We start from the raw sequence: 21,744 nt of genomic DNA, 5'->3' as shown, positions 1-21,744 counted from the left end.
AAAATGTGAATCACCTCTGTGTGGTGTTTTAGAACTTAAAGGAACAACAGTTGTATACCAAGTTCTCTAAGTGTATGCTTTGGTTGAACGCTGTGACTTATCTCGATCATATTATTTCTAGCGAGGGAATTATGGTGGATCCTCAAAAGGTTGTGGTGGTGAAGAGGCTCTATCTGACATTCAAAAATTCTTAGGTCTGGCTAGGTGTTATAGGTGGTTCGTAGAGGGATTTTGTTCTATAGTTGCTCCGTTGACTAAGTTGACTCATAAAAAGGTAAAGTTTTCTTTATTGGATGCTTATGAAGGTAGTTTCGAGAAGGTTAAGGATAAGCTTACTTACGCTCCTATTTTGGTTTCATCGAAAGGCAATAATGGATTTATGGTTTATTGTGATACATCTCGGGTAGGTCTTGGTTGTGTTTTGATGCAGCATGGGAAGGTAATTGCTTATGCTTCCAGGTGGTTGAAGGTGCATGCGAGGAACTATTCTACTCATGATTTGAAGTTGTTGGCGGTGGTTTTTGCATTGAAATTATGGCGGCATTATTTGTATGGTGTACACGTGGATATCTTTTCTAATCATAAGAGTTTATAGTATGTGTTCACTCGAAGGAACTGAATTTCAGGTAGAGGGGATGGTTGGAGGTTCTCAAAGATTACGACATGAGTCTTCACTATCACCCAGGTAAAGCTAATGTAGTTGTTGATGCTCCTTACAAGTTTTCCATAGGGATTTTGGACCATGTGGAAAAAGAAAGCGGGAGTTGGTGAAGGATATTCATTGTTTGGCTAATCTTGGAGTTCGCCTCTTGGACTCTAAGGATGGTGGTGTAATGGTTCAGGAAGTGGTTCGTTTATCTCTTGGTGCAGAAGTTAAGGAGAAGCAACTGCTAGATCTTGTTTTGATGAGAATCAAGAGCGTAGTTAGAGAGCAATGGGTAATGGTGTTTGAGATTAGTGGTGATAGTACTTTATGGTACCAAGGGAGGTTGTTCGTCCCCAATGTTGATGGATTACGATAAAATATTTTGGTTGAGGCACATGAATCGTGCTATGTTATTCATCCTGGTTCTATAAAGATGTATCATGATCTTAAGAAAGTGTATTAGTAGAATTATGAAAAGGAATGTTACTGATTTTGTGGCCAAATACATGGTGTGTCAACAAGTTAAGGTTGAGCACATGAGACCTGGTGGGTTGTATTAAGAAATTGAGTTGCTCGAATGGAAATGGGAGATGGTTAATATGAATTTTGTCATCGGTTTTCCTCGATCTCAAAATCAAATTGATTCGATTTAGGTCATCATGGATAGAATGACAAAGTCCGCTCATTTCTTACCGATACGAACTAACTTTTGACTGAGGATTATGTGAGGTTGTATCTTCATGAGATTGTGAAGCTGCATGGGGCACCTATTTTGATTATCTCTGATCATGGTACACAGTTTTTATCTCACTTCTAGCGGACTTTTCAGAAGGGATTGGGTACTAAGGTAAGTTTGAATACTATTTTCCACCCGCAGATGGATGGACAAATGGAAAGGACTATTCATACTTTGGAAGATATGTTTCGTGAGTGTGTGATTGATTATGGTGGAAATTGGGTCAAGCATCTACCTCTTGTAAAGTTTGTTTATAATAATAGTTATCATTCTAGTATTGGCATGGCCCCTTTCGAAGTATTGTATGGTAGGAGGGTGTAGGTCTTATATTGGTTAGTTTGAGATGGGTGAGGCAGATATGTTCGGTCCAGATTTGGTCTATCAGTCTATGAAGAAGGTTAAGGTGATTCGGGATAGGCTTAAGGCTGCCCAAAGTCGCCAAAAGTCCTATGCGAATGTTAGGCATCGAGACTTGGAGTTTGAGGCTAGGGATAAGGTATTTCTCAAGGTATTTCACATGAAAGAAGTGATGCGGTTTAGCAAAAAGGGAAAGCTCAGCCCTTGATATGTTGGTCCGTATAAGATTTTGCAGAAAATTGGTAATATGGCTCACGAATTGGAGTTGGCTTCTAGTTTGAGCTCCCTTCATCTGGTATTTTATGTTTCCATGTTGAGAAAATGTCTTGGTGATCCTTTTTCGGTTGTCTCTTTGGATGGTTTGGGTATCACGGACTCTCTGTCTTATGAAGAGGTTTCAGTGGAGATATTAGATTAGCAAGTTCGTTGGTTATGGACCAAGGATGTGGCTTCGGTTAAGGTTCTGTGTCGGAACCATAAGGTGGAAAAAGCTATGTGGGAAGCGGAGGAGGACATGAAGTCCAAGTATCCGCATTTGTTCTCGGCTTCGGATATTCGTGCGAAAGGTATGTTTCCTTGATGCATAATTTGATAATGCAAATGACTCTACTTGATTTCCTTGCATATTTATTTAAGGTAAGAGTATAGACATCTAAGGGGTGTAAAAAGTGTTTATGCTACCCACTCCGTCATTCGGGGATGAATGTTCCTAGTGAGGGAAACTGAAACACACTAGATTCTAGACCTTAGAAAATTTCCTCAATTTTTAGTCTCAAGATAGGATATGACTGGAGAAAATGAGTCATACACTCAGGTACGGTTCATATGGGTCAGTCGTATGCTGACTAGTGTTGGTTTATGGGATGAATTTTGGTTACTGGAATGGATACGAATTAGGGGTATGAGTTGTATTGGTGGGTACGAATCATTTGGTTCCTTAATTTAGCTTAAGACTGGGTTACTTAGGTTGGATCTGAGTACGAGTGGTTCACCTGGAGCCGTAAGTCAGGGTACGAGTCATACCTAGGACTCATGTAGGAAACAGTGTTCAAACCTCATATGATTCTATCTTGCCAGGGATATGGTTGAAGGTTACGAATCGTATGCTGTTAATACGACTTGGGAAGGATGTCATTTACTGGACAGTGTTGGTCCAAGGGTTTAGCTTTAAGATACGAGTAGTGGGTACCACTCGTATCGGGGGATACGACTCGTGAGGGTCAGTCATACCCCTATGACGGAAATTTTAAGGATTTTAAGTGAGGGCAATTTGGACATTTCCCCACTTATCCTAGTCAGGTCCCATGACATATAGGGCACTTGGAAGGTTATTTTACCTTAATATTCTATTCATTAACACTTAGAAACTCTTCCTAAACACTCTAAAATTCTCTCAGGAGCTTTTGGGAAAGAAAGTTAGGGTTTCAATCTAAAGGCTTAGTTCGTGGCTTGTGTTGGTGATTTCTTTTCGTCTACTTCTCAATTTAGGCATATATCTCTTCCCTCAAAGTTAATTCTAACTAGAGGCGTAGTTTTACATAATGTTTTCATGGTTTTGCGGTTGTATAATTTTGGTTTTCAATTATGAATTGGGGGTTTTAGTTATAAATGGTTGGTCATGGTTTTCTATGGTTTAATTATGTTTTTATATGCATCAATGGTGGTTTTTGGTTAGTTGGATTGCATGGGAATAGATTAATGGTAATTGGAATTGGTTTTGGTTATATTATGTCCCCAATGTGCTTGACAAAATGCTTATAAAGATATGTTCATTGCATTATTTACTTTTAAATGGAACTCTTCCTTCTTTTCAACCTTGGTAAATGAATTATCGATGGTTTAAATGATTTGGAATGGTCAATGGTTAAATGGTTTTGCTTGTAGGATACATGAAATCCCCAAGAGGTTTAATATGGTAATTGGAAGGGCACTTAAAAGTCCCCTTAAACCTATAAATGGTTGGCTATAGATGATACTTGCAAGTAAGGGTTGGTATGACGATGTCAATATCAATGGCCTTGGATAATAATGGAATAATCATTTGGTTATTTAGAAAATGGTTTTAATTGGGCATTAAAGGGCGAGTTGTAGTTAAGCCGTGGAAGGTGGAGGTCCCGAGGAGGGCCTAAAACTGGAAACTCATATTTGACGATATGAGGTTTGGTCTTGGTAACCGTGTGCATATGTCATACTTTATTTTGGAGAATGTACTAGTCATCCCAATGGGATACTTCTTGGTCGTGCGGATACACGCATCGGGGCCCTTTCATCAGAGGGAGCTGAACCCATATAGCCCATGGGTGGTTTAGAAGGGCAAAGCTACACAACCCAGGTAATGATTTTAAATGCATGTTAAACACAGTTCCCTTTCCCGACATATATATATATATATATATGGTAATGTACATTATGGATGATTTACTTGATTTTATAAATGGTATTATTTTATTATTATCCAGATATCATGCTAGTGGTCACTCGCTAACCCTTCTACTGGCGGGTATATACCCACGCTATGTAGGAACCGACTTTTCTTCTTCTCCTACATAGTGATTGACTCGGGACAACTGTTTGGATTGAAGTGGTGAGCTTTCATCTTTTTGGAAGGCTCCATTTCATATTATGGATATTTTTAGACACTTTAATTTTATTTCGGATATTGGTTTTGGATATGGTTGGCAGCATGTCCCAATCGAAATTTGTTACTCTTTTGGTTAGAGGCTTTGTAGTACTTCTATGGGTTGGAATGGGTGAGATCGGTATTGGTGTTTGCCTTGGCATTGATATTGGTGTTGGGCTTACACCCTTGGACGGTATTGTTGGTTAGTCCATCATATTTTATTTTGGGATTAAATCACATTATGTTTTGGAACTTATTTGGTTATGACCTGGTTTATGGCCCTTGTTTTGGTAATTTGGTTGGGCAGTTGGTATGGGATGGTTGGACTAGGTTGGGTCGGTCACAGTTATGATCCTATCTCAGAGTCTTGATGTGAACAATAATGATATCTTTTTATATGTTTGGAATTCAGTCAACTCAGGGTAGGCGGCTGTAGGTTGGGTTGGATAACAGGGGTTGTCTCCGATCTCGATCGGACTTGAGATGCCCATTACGACATGGACTGGGGGCCGAGTCATGTCACAGCAATATTTGAAGTCATCATCCGACCTCTATTTACCGGTGAATGACACCTACTCCACTTTTCATAACAAGCTTCTTGTAGGTATTTCTTTACTCTAGGATAAACTTTTTCAATCTTTGCCATTAACTAGTCAAAATCATCTTTTCTGTAAGCCTTTGTCATTGAATAATATAAATAGCTAAAACTTAATTTGCTCTTACGAAAGTAACCACAAACATTTTCCAAAGGCTCAAATGCAGGCAAGATGAGGGACATTTGGATATACAACACTGATAATACTTTCATTCCTATCAGATACAACACACATGTTGTCACGTTCTCCGAAAGAAGTTCTAAACTAATTGAAAAACCACGTTCATGAGTTTTCATTCTCCGTATCCACAACCTCATATGCAAGCGGTAATAGCAATCCTACGTTACGTATCAACTATATTAATAAAGGTTAACATAAAGGTTTTTTTTAAAAAAATGTAAATTAGTATGGTGTGTCTACACAAAATAATGGATTATACACTAAATTATTTTTTAGATGACATACAAAGTGTGACAAAAAAAATAAATTAAATCCACATACTTGCACCATCCAGTGTACTTGCAGAGAGGAAAGTGTCTTTATATAGTCCACTTAAATGCGCACCATCAACAACTACAACAGGTTTACAAAACTCGAAACCCTTTATCATTGGATGTAGTGCTATAAACAGATACATGAACCGATTATTTCATGACTTGTGCATTACAATGTGTGAATTAAGATACACATTATTTAACATATAAATGTATCTCGACATCTGTCTATAAGCATCAGTTGGACCACCCTTAAGCAATGCTATGGCATGCTCCTTTGCACGTTAGGCCTTCATATAATTTATGTCAACACCATATATAACTTTCATTTCTTCGATGATGTCTCCAGGTGTGTGCTTTCTCTTATGGTTAACTAATTTAGGAGTCGTGAATTCACATACAAAAACAGTAGTCGCCAAAATATTCTTCAGTACCTTATCACTCAAATGTCACGTATATTCTAAGTTAAATCTCCGAATGATAAAAACATCAGTTGTTTTGTAACTAGATGCTTCCAACGCCCATTTACAATCCTTATTATAAATCAGAGGACATAACTGAAATAGAAAAAGGCAATAATATGATCAGTATTAATGAGAATTGCTAAGTTTTTCGCATTTGTCCATTACATATGGGTTATATAAACAAAAACCATATACAAAATAACTTATTTAATATACATTAATAAATAAATTAAATATGTACATATTTGTTTGTTAAAAAATCTGTAAAAATAAACGATAGAATACAAATTGTTTTAGTACACATGTACAAAATACACTGTATGTATATGTGACATATTAAAAAGTATTTTCTTATGTATATAAGCTTGACGTTTTGTTGGGTATGTAAGTCATACCATATACATAACACTGTTTATGTATATGTGACAAATAACCAATTTTTCTTTTGAATATAGAATCAAAGTTCTGTTGGGTCTGTTATTCTTAACATATACATAACACAGTGAATATATATGTTACATTACAAATAGTTTCTTTCTATGTATACATGATTTACGGTTTTGGTACTACATTTCATAACAGATTCAATCCATAACAAATTCAACTTTCTGTGCATTGCATATAACAGTAGATAACATTGTTATCAAAACACCACATAAATGTTTTTCCCCAGCAATTCATAAATTTATGACATCACTTATTCCAAGACAATTAACCAGACAATATCATGTCTTCAACATGAAAACAATCTTGGCAACACAAAATTAAATATCATAATAACATTTACGCAACATTAAACATTATATATATAGTTATCAAATATGGTAAAACTTGGAATTTAACACATGAAATCTAAGTAAACAGATCTATTAACAAAACTAAATTACATAATACCTTTTTTTGCAGAACGTTTTGCTTTGCAATTGAATCCATGTGACACCACATATTTAGACATCACTGAAACAAGCGTTGTTTTATCCTTATACATTTGTTTCACCTCCACATCAATACTCTTGCTATCACAGATCAAGTTTTCAACTTCAAATTCCGGCACATACAAAGAATATCGATTTTGTGTCTCTACAATAGAGAGAGCCAGAGCATCTAATTTAACCCCCTCCACACAGACCACACCTCCAATTCTCTATCAAACTATATGTCCTCTGCACATTTATAAATAGTTGATATGCATAAATATGCATAACGGATACATTACGAAGCTTGGTTGAGATTTCTTCAACTCAACATACAACCTGATGCCATTATCATTCTGGATACAAAAAGGTGATTCATTGCCGTCGACAACATAACGTACATCAATAGTTTTTCGAGTTTCGTCAATGTCTAGTTCGGCAACAATTAATGAAATCAACCTCAAATAAGTTATCGATTCCGTGACAACAATCCCTTCACTTTTGTAGTTAACATATTCTATTTCGATTCTCCACTCATCAGAGTGCCTCATTCATCTTGTTGAATTCAATTAATATCATTTTTCTTTCAAATTGATAAAAAATCATTGATCAGGTTGTTTGTGATTTATGTTTTGTGTTTTTCATTTGATTTGCTTTTTATGTATTAATTGTTTTCAAAATTTGTATTACAATAGCTATTACATAATTTAAGGGATGCAGTAGTCCACTGATTAATATCGTTGCATTAATTGCGTGCTTAATTGCACGGAAATCCGTTATTTCCCTTTTTAAAAACGTTAAAAATTCTAATATACAAAGTTTTCTATGTATATGTTGGCGTTGTTATGTATATGAATCGGGAGAGAGAGTAAAGTAATTAAGGAAGTGAGCGAGAGGGTAAATAATTCTAATAGGGTCGAAATTTATGTTTTTTTTACATAAAAAAAGAGTAAAATGTTTTCTTTTAAAAAAAGTAACACATATTCCTTAAACTTAAAATATCTAATTCAGGTAAGAGATTCCAATAATCAGCATGCTCCCTAAGGTAATATCTTAACTATTGGATTATTTTCAAATTTTATGTTGTGTACTTTAATCCATTTAATTAATTTGTTTTTAGGTTTGTTTGCTCTAAAAACTAAATATGTACATATTTTAATATGTTTTTCTCAATCAATTTCTTTTTCAAACAAAATATAAGCGTTTATCTTGTTTTTCCTATAAATAAAAAGGAATTGAAATAATTCGTCAAAACCAACTACAGAACAAAATTGTTCTTAATCCTAAAAAATAGTATTGAATGAGAAACCATACCCTAGAAAAAGGAGTGGCGGGAATAAGCATTCAAGCGTTACTGAAGTGTTGTTGAACTAATAGTGAACTTTCTAAGCACTCTTCTAACCAAAAAAATAAATAAAAAAATATTGAACTTGTTTAGTGTTAATTGCTGGAGTTTTTATCCAAAATTTTCCTTTATATATAGAAGTAGGTTTATTTTGATCCTTTAAATGTGACCTTAAGCATCCATAGTCCCTTAAGTTTCCTAAAATGAGACACATTTGGTCCAACTAACGAATGACCTTAAAAACTAACGACTATCAAAAAAGCACAACAAAACCAATTGACTTCTGTATATCACGACTTCATCAGTTTGATTCCAGAAATGTATATTTCTAATAAAACTAACCGACTTCAATCGGCCCTCTATTTTGCACCAAAAATTGAAAAATGAATAACCGATTACAGCTTGCTTTTGGTCAAAAAAACAAAAAACTGACCAACCAAAGTCGGTTTTGCATTTTTTTTTGGTAGTCGTTATTAGTTTTTTAAATTCATTCTTTTGGTTGGATCAAAAGTAGCAAAAACTTAAAGACGGGTAATATTTAAAGGACCAAAATGGACATAGATAAGGGATAGTTTTGGCTAAAACAGCTTAATTGCTGATATGATTGGACATATCTGCATACAGTAGTGATCAGACGAAACTGTAAGGCACATTGGTCATTTTGTAGCAAAACCAACTCATGCGTGATGCCTTATAAATCATTATTTGAAAATTCTGTTATTCTAATACAATAAAGTGCAGGATTTTAAAACGTAAAACCCTGTTTCACCAGAACTTTCGCTAACAAATGAAGATGGGAAAAGGGACAGGTAACATATCTGTTTGGTCAGGCTTTCAATTCCATCTATTTGCCTCCAATAGCAATATTGTCATGTCTGTAATCTAAGTACTGTAGCTAGAATCTGATTAGATCATAACCGAGAAATAGTCCAATTGTCCGCTGCTTCACTGTTCATCGACTAATCCGGTGACTTTGGCATTAACCCAGAAGGCCAAATTTATTGGTGACACTACATACAACATTCCTTGTTCATAAAACATCTATTTGCAAGTAATGTTGAACAGTTTTGACACAACCAAATGAATAGTCAGGGCAGGGAAGAGGAAGGGTTGCACAATGCAAAGCTTGGCATTTCATGTTATATCCTTTTCTACAAGACAGTACAGTCTGCCACAGTCCAAATAATTTTCTGCCACAGGAAAAGAACACAACAGTAAACCAAAGAAGCATTATAAGCATAGCACAGCAAGAAGGGGGTTAAGGACAAAGATGACACATCAAATAACAGGAGCAAGATAGCGCTTATTCACTATAAACAACCGCATAACATAGGAGGGTGGACTTTGAATGAGTTCCATCAGAAAATATAGTCCGGCACCAGAAGGGGAAATCTTGACACCACAGCTTCGAACGGACTACCTTTTGGATCTGCTAATCTGCGGAAAAATATGGAACATATAGTAATGCTTTAAGTAACCAGCCAAGAAAAAAAGCAACTCCAACTCTTTCAAATACATGGACTGTTCTATATACACCCTCCCCGCACCCCCCACCCCACCCCAAAAAAAAGGCATCACAAAGTAACAACCTATTAAATGTTAATAAAAAGAATCATAAAGTGATAACAAACACAAATTTCTCTCCAAAAGGATAAAAATGAAAAGGCAAAAGTAGAATCCTCTGAACCAAGGATACAGCGTTGGACGTTTCAGATTCTGACCGCAGAAAGGATTTCCTACAATTTGAAGGTCACTAGTCCAGCATCAATAAAGTGCAAATACTACCAACAAATTATTTTTTCCTTGATCAACAAAAATGTAAACTTGTTCTCGATCTGTGAATGTCATCCTTGATCAGGGACCACGCGAATCATTTCTCGAAGAGGAAAATCTTATTATCAAACACAATTCTTAAAATAAAGGAGGCGGAAATAGAAGTAAATGCCGCAGGCAAACCACGACGGACGAGGGTTAACATCAATCAGCCTAATACAAGAATTCTGCAAGATGCATTAGAATGAGATTTCTTTTTCCCTCATAGAGTCAGATGTATAACAACTAGAGCCTCTACGAACCTATAAAACGGTGCACCTATGCTGTCTTCGGCCTAATGAATCCTACAACTCTCTTTATTGCGCAAGCCTCCACCCATATCCCTACTAGTGGTTTTTCTTTCATTCAAGCATAACTAGTTTGACAGCTTAAACTAGGCTCCACTTCAGAGATAGGTTTTTGGTGCCTCTTGTTCCTGCTTTAGCCTGTTAGGTATTGCTCTTGTTTTTCTTTTTAGTTTCGGTGAAGTGCTTATAGGGCTTAACTTCCGATTTAGCCATTTTTGTGATAGAAGAAGAGTATGTTATAGAATAGACTATACCCCTAAACCCAGTACAGAAAGGGAGTAAGGTAATTCATCATCAACTCTTCTGTCTATTAAGTGTTTTGATCGTTGCGAGCTCTGGAACTCCAACACTTGGGTTGAACAAAAAAGGCTCAATCTTTCACTATTCAGGAGTTGAAAGCAAATGTGATCTAAGCAAAGACGCCCGGAATTCCATTCAGTAGGGAAGGAGGACCTACGGAATATCTCCAATCAATCCTAGGCGGGTAAGCAAATGGATTTGTCTCTTTCATTTAGTGTTGAATCGGACACTTAACCTGCCCCCAACTACGGGTGACATCACACTTTTAAATTCCTGCCTTGACCTACACAGGCTTTGGGTAGAACTACATGGCGAAGTACAATAAAAATTCTGTAATCTTCATCTATTATTCATTCATTTATCATCTCAACCAAGTGCTAAGGCAGGAAATAGCATATCCTGATCTCTTAGTTCAAATCTGAGTATTGAGTTAAATCAAATGAAAGAACACATTGAAAGTTTTCTTTTTTTCCTTCTGTTATAAAATATAACAATTGGATGACTATATGAATATGGTCAGTTCTGCTCGAACACACTCCGACTATGTCACCAAACTGGCTTTGCCCTACAACCTAAAAGTCTAGAAAATGCTCAACTTATTATTCAGGTCAAATCATGTCAATCCAAGGACACATACTTGAAGTTGCTATTTGACTAAATTACTGACGTCAAATGCCCTTCCTTTTTTTGGTGGTGGAGGGGAAAAGGGTTCAAGCAATGTCTTCTATCAAGCTAGAAGTCCTAGTAAATAGTAAGAGTGCATAACCATTGTAACATTTCAGGATTAAACTGAGAATCTGTGGGATTAGGATCTACAGTTTGGCCATGTAAAAAGGGTGTCTACATGAAAGTGCAATTACCATCCATATTAGAGTGCATGTGAAGGTGGATGATAAACTCATAAAAAGGGAACAACCAATAGAATATCATTTTGAGGGTGTACCAATTGCAGTAATGTCACATACCTTCCAGGTATGAAAGTAAAAGCTCCTTCAATCGACCCCGGTGAAGATGATTGTGGTGTGCAACTCTCATATACAAATTCTTCCTCCCCCGATCGTAGCAATGGAAACTGCAAATATGATCAGAAGCGCAAAAAATTTGATGATCTCCAGTACATACAAGCAACATCTTAGACCAATTTGTACAGTAGTGCACATTACAATAGAAAACAAACAACAACAACAACAAACCCAGTGTATTCCCACTTTGTGGGGTCTGGGGGGGGTAAGATGTACGCAGTCCATACCTCTACCTCTGATGAAGTAGAAAGGCTGTTTCCGAAAGACCCCCGGCTCAAGTTACGAGATATCAAACAAACACATAGTACAGCACAGAAGCAGATGACATAACATAGATACTGCAGCCATAAGGAATATAAAACAGAGTAAAGCAGGAATGCAGGAATATAAAGCAGAGGAAAGCACACAGATTCGTAACAAACATAGAACACGGAACACGGAACAGAACATTGAATACGGAATCATACCAGGAATACACCCCCACCAATTACCTCCCTACATTAGCGACCCGAACAGGCCCTAATCCTCTGCCGTAATTCGCGTCTTCCAGACCTTCCTATCTAGGGTCATGTCCTCGGTAAGCTGTAACTGTTCCATGTCCCGCCTAATCACCTCACCCCAGTACTTCTTCGGTCTACCCCTACCCCGTCTAACCATCCAACGCTAACCATCCAAAGCACAAGAAATCTGCTCATTCTTTCGTCTTTTTTCTTAAAATAAACAAACATGTTCCTTTGACATCTACCCTTTCTTTCTTTCTTTCTTTCTTTCTTTTCCTTTTTGAGAAATCAAATATCATTTCATTTTTTGATGAAGGAAATCAAATATAATTCCAGTAAAATCATGCCAATATAGGGTTAAAAACTATTTACAACAGAAAAGTTTGTCCACCACCATTTCCTATCAACACTTCCACCTACTACATTGTGCTCTTTCTTTCTGTTGTGTTCTGATTTCATCTCAATCCTCTATAACTGTTCTGATCTAGTGTTGAGATTATTCAGGTCAACAGAATAAAGCGAAGAATCACATAATCACTATACAAAAAGAAAAGCCAACAACCCTTCAATCACCCCCAACCATTTTCCAAAGAGCCTGCAGCTGTGCATCAAGGGGAGTTATTTGATGTTATTTTTTAAGGTAACATTTGAGATGAGTTCTTTGATGTTTAAATTGAGTTATATTTATTCTGCAAAAGTTTGACAGAGAAATATGAGAAGTTTGAGACGCTGTCCAATAAGAGATCCATAGGACTTCAGATTTTGGGCCATAGAAGTAAATATTTGACAGCAAGCTTAAAATGTTTTTCCCTCTCTCTTTCTGTATTAAGGAAATATTCTAGTTGCCATATTTCTTTCACACATCTTAACTGTGTTAAAAGAAGCTCTTAACTGACTTGAGCACATCCATGTTCGCCATGAACTGGAAAGACCACAAAAGTTTCAGGCTCAACTAAAGCATATCATTGGCTGAAAACAAATAGAGTCTTTGGTAGTAGCTTCCTTTTTTATCTAGATGAAAACCAAAGAAAGTTATCAAACAAATAAAACCTATTAATCAGGCTTATCATAAATATACTATCTGTATAGTTCCATAAAATACCAGTTATGAAAGTCTGAACTTCACCACTTCACAAGAGTATGATATATGTCCTTTAGAGATGTCTTTCCATCATTTCCACAGCTGCTGTAGCATAACAGCAGAAGTGTGGAGAGACAAATTCATAACCTAATGCATAATCATCTTTTCCTAAAATAAAGTTTGCTATATAACTAGGTTATTAGAGAAAATATTATTTGAAGAGGTCCTTTATGTAATCTGATCAACAAGTGTATCATCTCGTCTAGGGTTCCATATCTGATTTGCCAGCTCCAGCAAGTTTTATTTCCTCTTCAGAGGAAAATCAAGTCACTATTATTTCTTCTGCTGGAGTTAAAAACAAATGAAAGATCCCCAAGTGCCAGTGAATTATTTTGTTGTCTTTGGAAAAGAAAAAAAGATCTGCTGGCACTTAACATGAGAGAGGTGCCCACAAAGAACTTGCTAACAAGCCAACAGGTGAAAGTAACATGATCAACAGCAGAAGCTCAACATTTTTAATTAATAAGGGTGGTTCCTCATCAAAAAACTTAATGAAAATGATACCTTTCCTATCACCGCTTCTCCATTTACATTATCTACAATAATATCATTGCAGCGGATGATCCAATGTCTCCAATATAGTTGGCAGGAATTGAGGGTCATTCCATTCATTATGCATCCTTCAGGTGAAAGAGACATACGGATAGAATAAGCAAACAAAAACTTCTCATCTTCATCTTGAATGTTACTGAACTCTGGGACGAACACAGAAGAAGCACGAACCTAACATGATTTAACTATTAGTCTAGTCTACAGAATGGGACTAAAACCAGAAACAACTAACAAGAGCAATGTCTATTTTATTTGCTCCATGGAGCCAGAACAATTACCTTTACACCATTTGTAACAGCAAGAGAACAAAGTGGAGCCTCTTCTGGAAAAAGACAGATACTTTTCACTTTTCCTTCTTTACGGACTTTGATCATGCCATGTTGCAAGCGATGGACATGTTCCTCTAGCCACAATAGCACGGCATCTTGTTGTTGAGTTCCTTTTACATCATGCAACGAATTTATCAAGGCATTCGGTACACAAGGAATCATTTCTCCATCAGTTGTGAGATTCCTTGTACCAACATAAAGTTGACCATTGGAACAGTTCAGAAAGAAAATCTTTTCATTGTAGCCGCAAGAGGAAGCTACAACAACGTACTTGGATCGATTGCCAAATCCGAGATGTCTGATAATTTCTTTGGTTTCTATAATCATTTGATGTAAAGGCAACAGAAATACATTAACCAGATGGTCATAAAAGGAGTAGCCTCCTATGAGGCCTAATAAATTTGTAGGCACGCTTCCACCGGACTCCTCACTTGTTAGTTCTTGACCATCATAAAACCGGTAGAGAACCCTAGTAGGTAGAGGCAGCTTTACTTTCAAACTCTTCTCCAACTCTAGTATTTCGTCCTCAGATGCACCTTTACGCAATGTAGACAAAACTTCAGGGAAATTTATGGCTAGCCACTCTCTTAGTCTGCCCCAAAATCTTTTAACTCGAATAACCAAGGGCCATGGGTACATATTAAAAGCCTCCCTCCATGTTTGATAGCATGCCTAAGTAAACAACATAAACATACCATGATGTCACAAGAGTTTCTGAACTGAAGCATATTCACATCATCATCGCATATAATGACTTGCTTTTCTTTGTTTTTTCTTCTTTTTATTTTGGCCTAATAAATAACCGGCCAATTAAACTTGCCAACATACTCCATTTAGACGCTTGAACTAAGTCATGTTTCAATTGAACACCTCAACTCCCAATAAGGTGTTCCAATTAGACACTTCCAATCCAAATTTTAGAAAAGCTTTTGCATGTGGTTTTATTTGTCTATTAGATAGTTAAGTTAACTATGTAAAGAATGCCATTTTCTACTTGAGGTTGATGTGTATAATTAAAGGTGAATTTGAATCATAAGTGTTTAATTGGAACACTAATAGGAGTTGAGGTGTTCAATTCGAACGGGGCTTAGTTTGTCTTAAATAGAATATCCTGGCAAGTTTAAGGGGTTGACTACGTGTTACGCCTTTTATTTTGGGTTTGTTTGCTGATAAAAGCTACTCTGACAGAAGCAAATTATTAGCTCAACAAAGCAACAATCATTAATCATTACAAAAGAATGCTACAATCACTTGTAATTCTTTAAACCCTGCATCCCCTTTTATACAACCGCAAACAGTATAAAATTACTATCACATTTCCAGAAATTTCCTTAATATTTTTAATAATAAATTTAAGAAATGCCTGCATTCATACCAAAATCACATTTTTTTTTATAATCGTGGTGTCCGGGGAGGTTCCGCGCACCTCGAACTAATTCCACAATATATCTGCCACCTCGTATCCCACCTCCCACCAGATACCAGGTAACTCTATCCCTCAAATAGAGGATAGATGGGGAGAAATCATCTAGTGTTTTCGTGGTTTGGTCTCCACTGGGATTTGAACTTAATTCTCACCGACATCATTGACCACTAGGCCACATTTCCGGGCCCTCGTCACCTAACCAACCATTCATTTTAGGACGAAAGGGATTAATTTCTTTTAAGAAAAAAACTGGGGTAGGGGAAGAGGAAATGGGGAAAGAAGATTACAAGGTGGGAAATGGAACCCTCACCAATAAAGTAAAAGTTCAGGTAACCAACCAACCAACTGAGCTATTAAAGGTTCTCCAATTACGCACTTTCAACTAAAACCTCAGTTAAATGCAAAAAATGGAGTACCTTGAAATCGGGCAGGGGATTTCCAAGTGGGTCAATTGGAGAAGATAAGTCAAGTTCATCAGCACAGAATTTGGCCCAGAGCAAATCATCAGAACTGCAATTCCTAAACCTCCTGCTAACGCAAGCAACAGATGCAGCATCTTGAGCCGTCAATTTCGATAAGATTATATGCATCGTTAAACCAACTAGCCTTTCTAGAACCATCTTTTCTTCTCCTCCGCCGGAATTACACAACCGCCAAACTCAATGAAGATATAAAGAGATTACACAACTTACGTAGAGGTGTTTTTTTTTTTTTTTTTTTCTAAAGTTATGTAAGCAGTCGGCTTTGTCATGTGCTACTATATATATGTTAGGTTGCAAAATGAAAGGTGACAACAGTCATTTTCATTTTTCTTTTCAAAAATATCTTTTAGCACATTATTAAGTGTCTTTCAAAAATAGTCATTGTATTCAATTTTATAACCATATTTTATATAATTATTATTTATAATCATTGTATTTAATTTATACCCATTATATTCAATTTTATAGATAGTATATATTCATATAAAATATGAATACAGTTTCTATTTAATCACGCCAAAAATAGAATTTAATATTTTTAAAAAGAAAAAAATTTCAATCACGCTTATCTCGTTAAATTGAATATTTTCTTGCCTAATACTACCATTATCTTGTTTTTATATTTTTATATTTTTTGTGTTTTTCCCATTTTTCTTTCTTCTTTTTTCTATTTTTTTCCTACTTTTATTTTTTTCGTTTCTTTCTTTTTTTTTTTTTTTTGTTTTTTTCTCTCTTTAATCAAACTTTTATTTCTCTTTCTTCTTTTCTTTTATTCTTTGATTTTTTTATTTTCTTTTTTGTACTTATTTTCTTTATCATTTTTTTGTTCTATTTTATATTTTTTGTATTTTCAAAAAATATGACTAGTCGAGCACAAGTCATGGATAATAACGTAAATACCACAATTATTTATCATATTTATAGTCACACTGTCATTTATATTTTTGTATTTATTGATACAACTGTATTTGTATTTATATTTTAAAGTTCACACTTGTATTTATATTTTATAGTTCACATTTGTATTTGTATTTAATAGTTCGTACTTGTATTTGTTAGTTTGCACCATCATTTATATTTTATATAATTTACACTTGTATTTTAAAGAACTATTTTATATTTGTATTTTATAATTGATTGCATATTATATTGGATTATATTTTTATTATGGTTTTATTGTGTTTGTATATTTAGATTATATTTTGGATTATACTTGTATTTGTATTCTATTTTCTTCATTACCTTTTTATTTTTAAGAAATTATTTTGTATTTGTATTTGTAAGTTGATTGCATATTGTATTTAGTCGTGACTATGTACAATTTATCATTTGTATTTGTATACAAACAAGTAAATGCATTAATTGTATTTTCGTGATTCCAAAATATATAAATATGTAATGTATCATTTGATACAAATGTACCGTTTTGTATTTGTATATCAAAATTATCATTCATATTTGTAAATAAACAAATATAACTTGATACAAATACAATGACAAACAAATAAAACAAATGATTTTACAAATACAAATACAACATGTATTTGTATATATTGTATTTTTTATAAAAATTTGAGTTGTATTTATTTGTATAAATAAATTCAACTAGTATCAATAAAAATAAACAAGTATTCGTAGAAAGAAAATCAATCATTCCTTTTCAATAACTAAAAAATACAAATGATAGTTCACACTTATATTTATATGTTATGGTTCGCATTTGTATTTATATTTTTATAATTCTCATTTGTATTTATATGTTATAGTTCGCATTTGAATTTGTATTTTATAGTTCACACTTGTATTTATATGTTATAGTTCGCATTTGTATTTGTATTTTATAGTCTGCACTTGTATTTGTATTTGCTAGTTCACACAAATGAAAAGAAGGAGAAAAATTGAAAAGAAAAAAAGAAGAAGGAGAAAAATGAGAGAAAAAGAAGGAGAAAAAAAAGGCGAGTAATAGAAAATAGAGAAAAAATACAAAAAAAAAAAGAGGAGAAAAATGAAAAGGAAAAAAAAAGAAAAAGAAAAAAAATTAATAAAAAATAAAAAGAAAAAGGTGAAAAAGAAAAAAATAAAGAGAAAGCAAGTGAAAGTCACATTTCCCAAATGTTTCTTAACCTCATCCTCTCATTCATCGATTTGGAGCTTCAAATTTGATAATATCAACTATATGTTTTTTGTTCAATAAAAGGGGCTGCAAGCTCGATTTTTTTTTTTTTTTAAAGAGAAAGTAACAAAAAAAGGAAAAGAAAAACGGAAGAAAAAAAGTGAAAATGAAAAAAAGAAGAAGAGGATAATAGAAAATAGAAAAAAAGAGTAAATACATGAGAAATATTATGAATTGTAATTAGGAATAATTAATAGGCAAGAGGGGTTATGAATGGTAATTAATTAAAAATTAGGCTTTAAGTGGTAATAAAAGTCCAATAATGACTAATCCGGATAATTTTCCTATTAGAAATGGTTAAAAATATCTCAATTTCTCAAACTAATCGCAAACCGTCCAAGAGAAAATTGTTCATGTGGTAAAATACCTGTCACCTTCATCACTAAAATTATAAGTTTGAACATTAAAGAAGCAAAATCATAAAAATATTTTAAAAGTGACTACAAAGACACTATTTACAACAAAATTAAGAAAAAATTATCCGGATTAGCTATTATTGACTTTTATTACCACTTAAAGCCTAATTTTTAATTAATTACAATTCATAATCCCCTCTTGCCTATTAATTATTCATAATTACAATTCATAGCATTTCTCATGTATTTTCTCTCTTTTTCTAATTTCTATTATTCTCTTCTTCTTTTTTCATTTTCACTTTTTTCCTTTCGTTTTTCTTTTCCTTTTTTTGTTGCTTTCTCTTTGAAAAATAAAATAAAATAAATTCAGGCTTGCAGCGCTTTTTATTAAACAAAAAACATCCAGTTAACATTATCAAATTTGAAGCTCCAAATCGATGAATGAGAGGATGAGGTTAAGGAACATTTGGGAAAGGTGACTTTCACTTGCTTTCTCTTTATTTTTTCCTTTTTCACTTTTTTTTTTTTTTTTTTTTTTTTTTTTTTTTCTTTTTCTTTTCATTTTTCTCCTTTTTTAATATATTTTTTTCTCTATTTTCTATTACTCTTTTTTTTTCTCCTTCCTTTTCTCTCATATTCTCCTTCCTTTTTTTCTTTTCAATTTTTCTCCTTCTTTTCATTTGTGTGAACTAGCAAATACAAATACAAGTGCAGACTATAAAATACAAATACAAATGCGAACTATAACATATAAATACAAGTGCGAACTATAAAATACAAATTCAAATGTGAACTATAACATATAAATACAAGTGAGAACTATAAAAATACAAATACAAATGCGAACTATAACATATAAATATAAGTGTGAACTATCATTTGTATTTTTCAATTATTGAAAAGGAATGATTGATTTTCTTTCTACGAATACTTGTTTGTATTTATTGATATTAGTTGTATTTATTTATACAAATAAATACAACTCAAATTTTTATATAAAATACTATATATACAAATACATATTGTATTTGTATTTGTAAAATCATTTGTTTCATTTGTTTGTCATTGTATTTGTATCAAGTTATATTTGTTTATTTACAAATATGAATGATAATTTTGATATACAAATACAAAACGGTAAATTTGTATCAACTGATACATTACATATTTATATATTTTGGAATCACGAAAATACAAGTAATGCATTTACTTGTTTGTATACAAATACAAATGATAAATTGTACATAGTTACGACTAAATACAATATGCAATCAACTTACAAATACAAATACAAAATAATTTCTTAAAAATAAAAAGGTAATGAAGAAAATAAAATACGAATAAAAGTATAATCCAAATATAATCTAAATATACAAACACAATAAAACCATAATATAAATATAATCCAATATAATATGCAATCAATTATAAAATACAAATACAAAATAGTTCTTTAAAATGCAAGTGTGAATTATATAAAATATAAATGATGGTGCAAACTAACAAATACAAATACAAGTGCGAATTATTAAATATAAATACAAATGCGAACTATAAAATATAAATACAAGTGTGAACTTTAAAATATAAATACAAATACAGTTGTATCAATAAATACAAAAATATAAATGGCGGTGTGACTACAAATACGATAAACAATTGTGGTATTTACGTTATCATCCATGACTTATGCTCGACTAGTCATATTTTTTGAAAATACAAAAAATATAAAATAGAACAAAAAGATGATAAAGAAAATAAGTACAAAAAAGAAAATAAAAAAATCAAAGAAGAAAGAGAAATAAAAGTTTGAGATTAAAGAGAGGAAAAAACAAAAAAAAAAAACAAAAAGAATGAAACGAAAAAAATAAAAGTAGGAAAAAATAGAAAAAAGAAGAAGGAAAAATGGAAAAAACACAAAAAAATATAAAAATATAAAAACAAGATAATGGTAGTGTTAGACAAGAAAATATTCAGTTCAACGAGATAAGCGTGATTCAGATTTTTTTCTTTTTAGAAATATTGAATTCCATTTTTGGCGTGGCTAAATAGGGACTGTATTCATATTTTGTATGAAAATATATTATCTGTAAAATTGAATACAATGGGCATAAATTAAATACAATGACTATAAATAGTAATTATGTAAAATATGATTATGGAAGGTGGGTTTTATAGCAAAATGCTGCTATTTTTGAAAGATCCCCTTATTTTTCTTATATACAATACCAAAAATCACCAAAAAGCACATTCAATAAATATTGTATCCTCATTTCAATTCAAGTGTTTTACTTTCTATTCTACTTTTTTAAAAAGGAATGACACTTTTTAAATTTCATAGCTCTCTAATTCTATTAATTCACATGGCTTGTCTATGAACATAAGATTTTAAGAACATTTTTCTACATTATCTACCTCTTTAGTTCAAAACCATAAGGTTTAGAAATTTTCATTTTTTATTAAACTCTTATCAAATTAAGTTACTTCAATTAAAATGGAGGGATTAGTATCTTCTGAACTTATAAATTCAGGTATACAATGAGTGTAACACTAAATGTCTTAAATCTAACCTCAAGAATTTAAATATTTGATCCGCCTCCAATTTTAATATAACAACTTTTCTTGTTGAATTATTTTTCTTTAATTTTTCGATAATTTAAGTTTACTCAAATATCCTCGTAGCCCGATATTACAGCTCCTGATGTAAATATACTCGCAGCAGTTCCTCCTTACCTAGGAGACAATGGATTACAACTCAAGTCTAGAGCATCCATGGCAGCTCCTCATCCTGCAGGAATTGCTGCACTCGTTAAAGTTGCACATCCTAATTGATCTCCTATAGCTATCAAATCCTTACTTGTGACTACAGGTAATAAATCTTATGAATTTAAGTAATATATAGTGATAGAATGTAAAAATAAATAAACGCTCCATGTAATTTAACTTCTTGTAGTTCTAAATTACCATATCAGGTTTGATAAGTTCCCATTACTATAAAGTCAATTTTATCTAACGATCCTAAAATACTTAAACAATGTTAGTGTGTATAGCTTATATTACAACCTTATACCCTCCCAAATTTCATTGAGAAAATTATTTTTAACTTATTTGCATTATTATCACAGTATCAATATATTTTAACGTGTCATGATTTAAAAATCGAGATAGCTG

General features: G+C 33.2%; 1 protein-coding gene across 1 annotated transcript; it reads right to left on the bottom strand.

Moving 5' to 3' along the window:
• Positions 1 to 9,282: 9,282 nt before the first annotated feature.
• On the bottom strand, positions 9,283 to 16,366 carry LOC107873171 (F-box protein SKIP16). Its single transcript, XM_016719918.2, has 5 exons — positions 15,979 to 16,366; positions 14,086 to 14,808; positions 13,760 to 13,978; positions 11,558 to 11,664; positions 9,283 to 9,609 (listed from the first exon to the last, which is right to left on the bottom strand). The coding sequence occupies exons 1-5, from the start codon at positions 16,180 to 16,182 to the stop codon at positions 9,531 to 9,533; spliced, it is 1,332 nt and encodes a 443-aa protein (XP_016575404.1). The 5' UTR covers positions 16,183 to 16,366; the 3' UTR covers positions 9,283 to 9,530.
• Between the last annotated feature and the right edge of the window lie 5,378 nt (positions 16,367 to 21,744).

Source organism: Capsicum annuum, chromosome 6 (genome assembly GCF_002878395.1).
Source record: "Capsicum annuum cultivar UCD-10X-F1 chromosome 6, UCD10Xv1.1, whole genome shotgun sequence".
Classification (NCBI taxonomy): domain Eukaryota; kingdom Viridiplantae; phylum Streptophyta; class Magnoliopsida; order Solanales; family Solanaceae; genus Capsicum; species Capsicum annuum.
The sequence above is the reverse complement of the archived record's forward strand: the minus strand, read 5'-3'. Positions and strand labels throughout refer to the sequence as shown.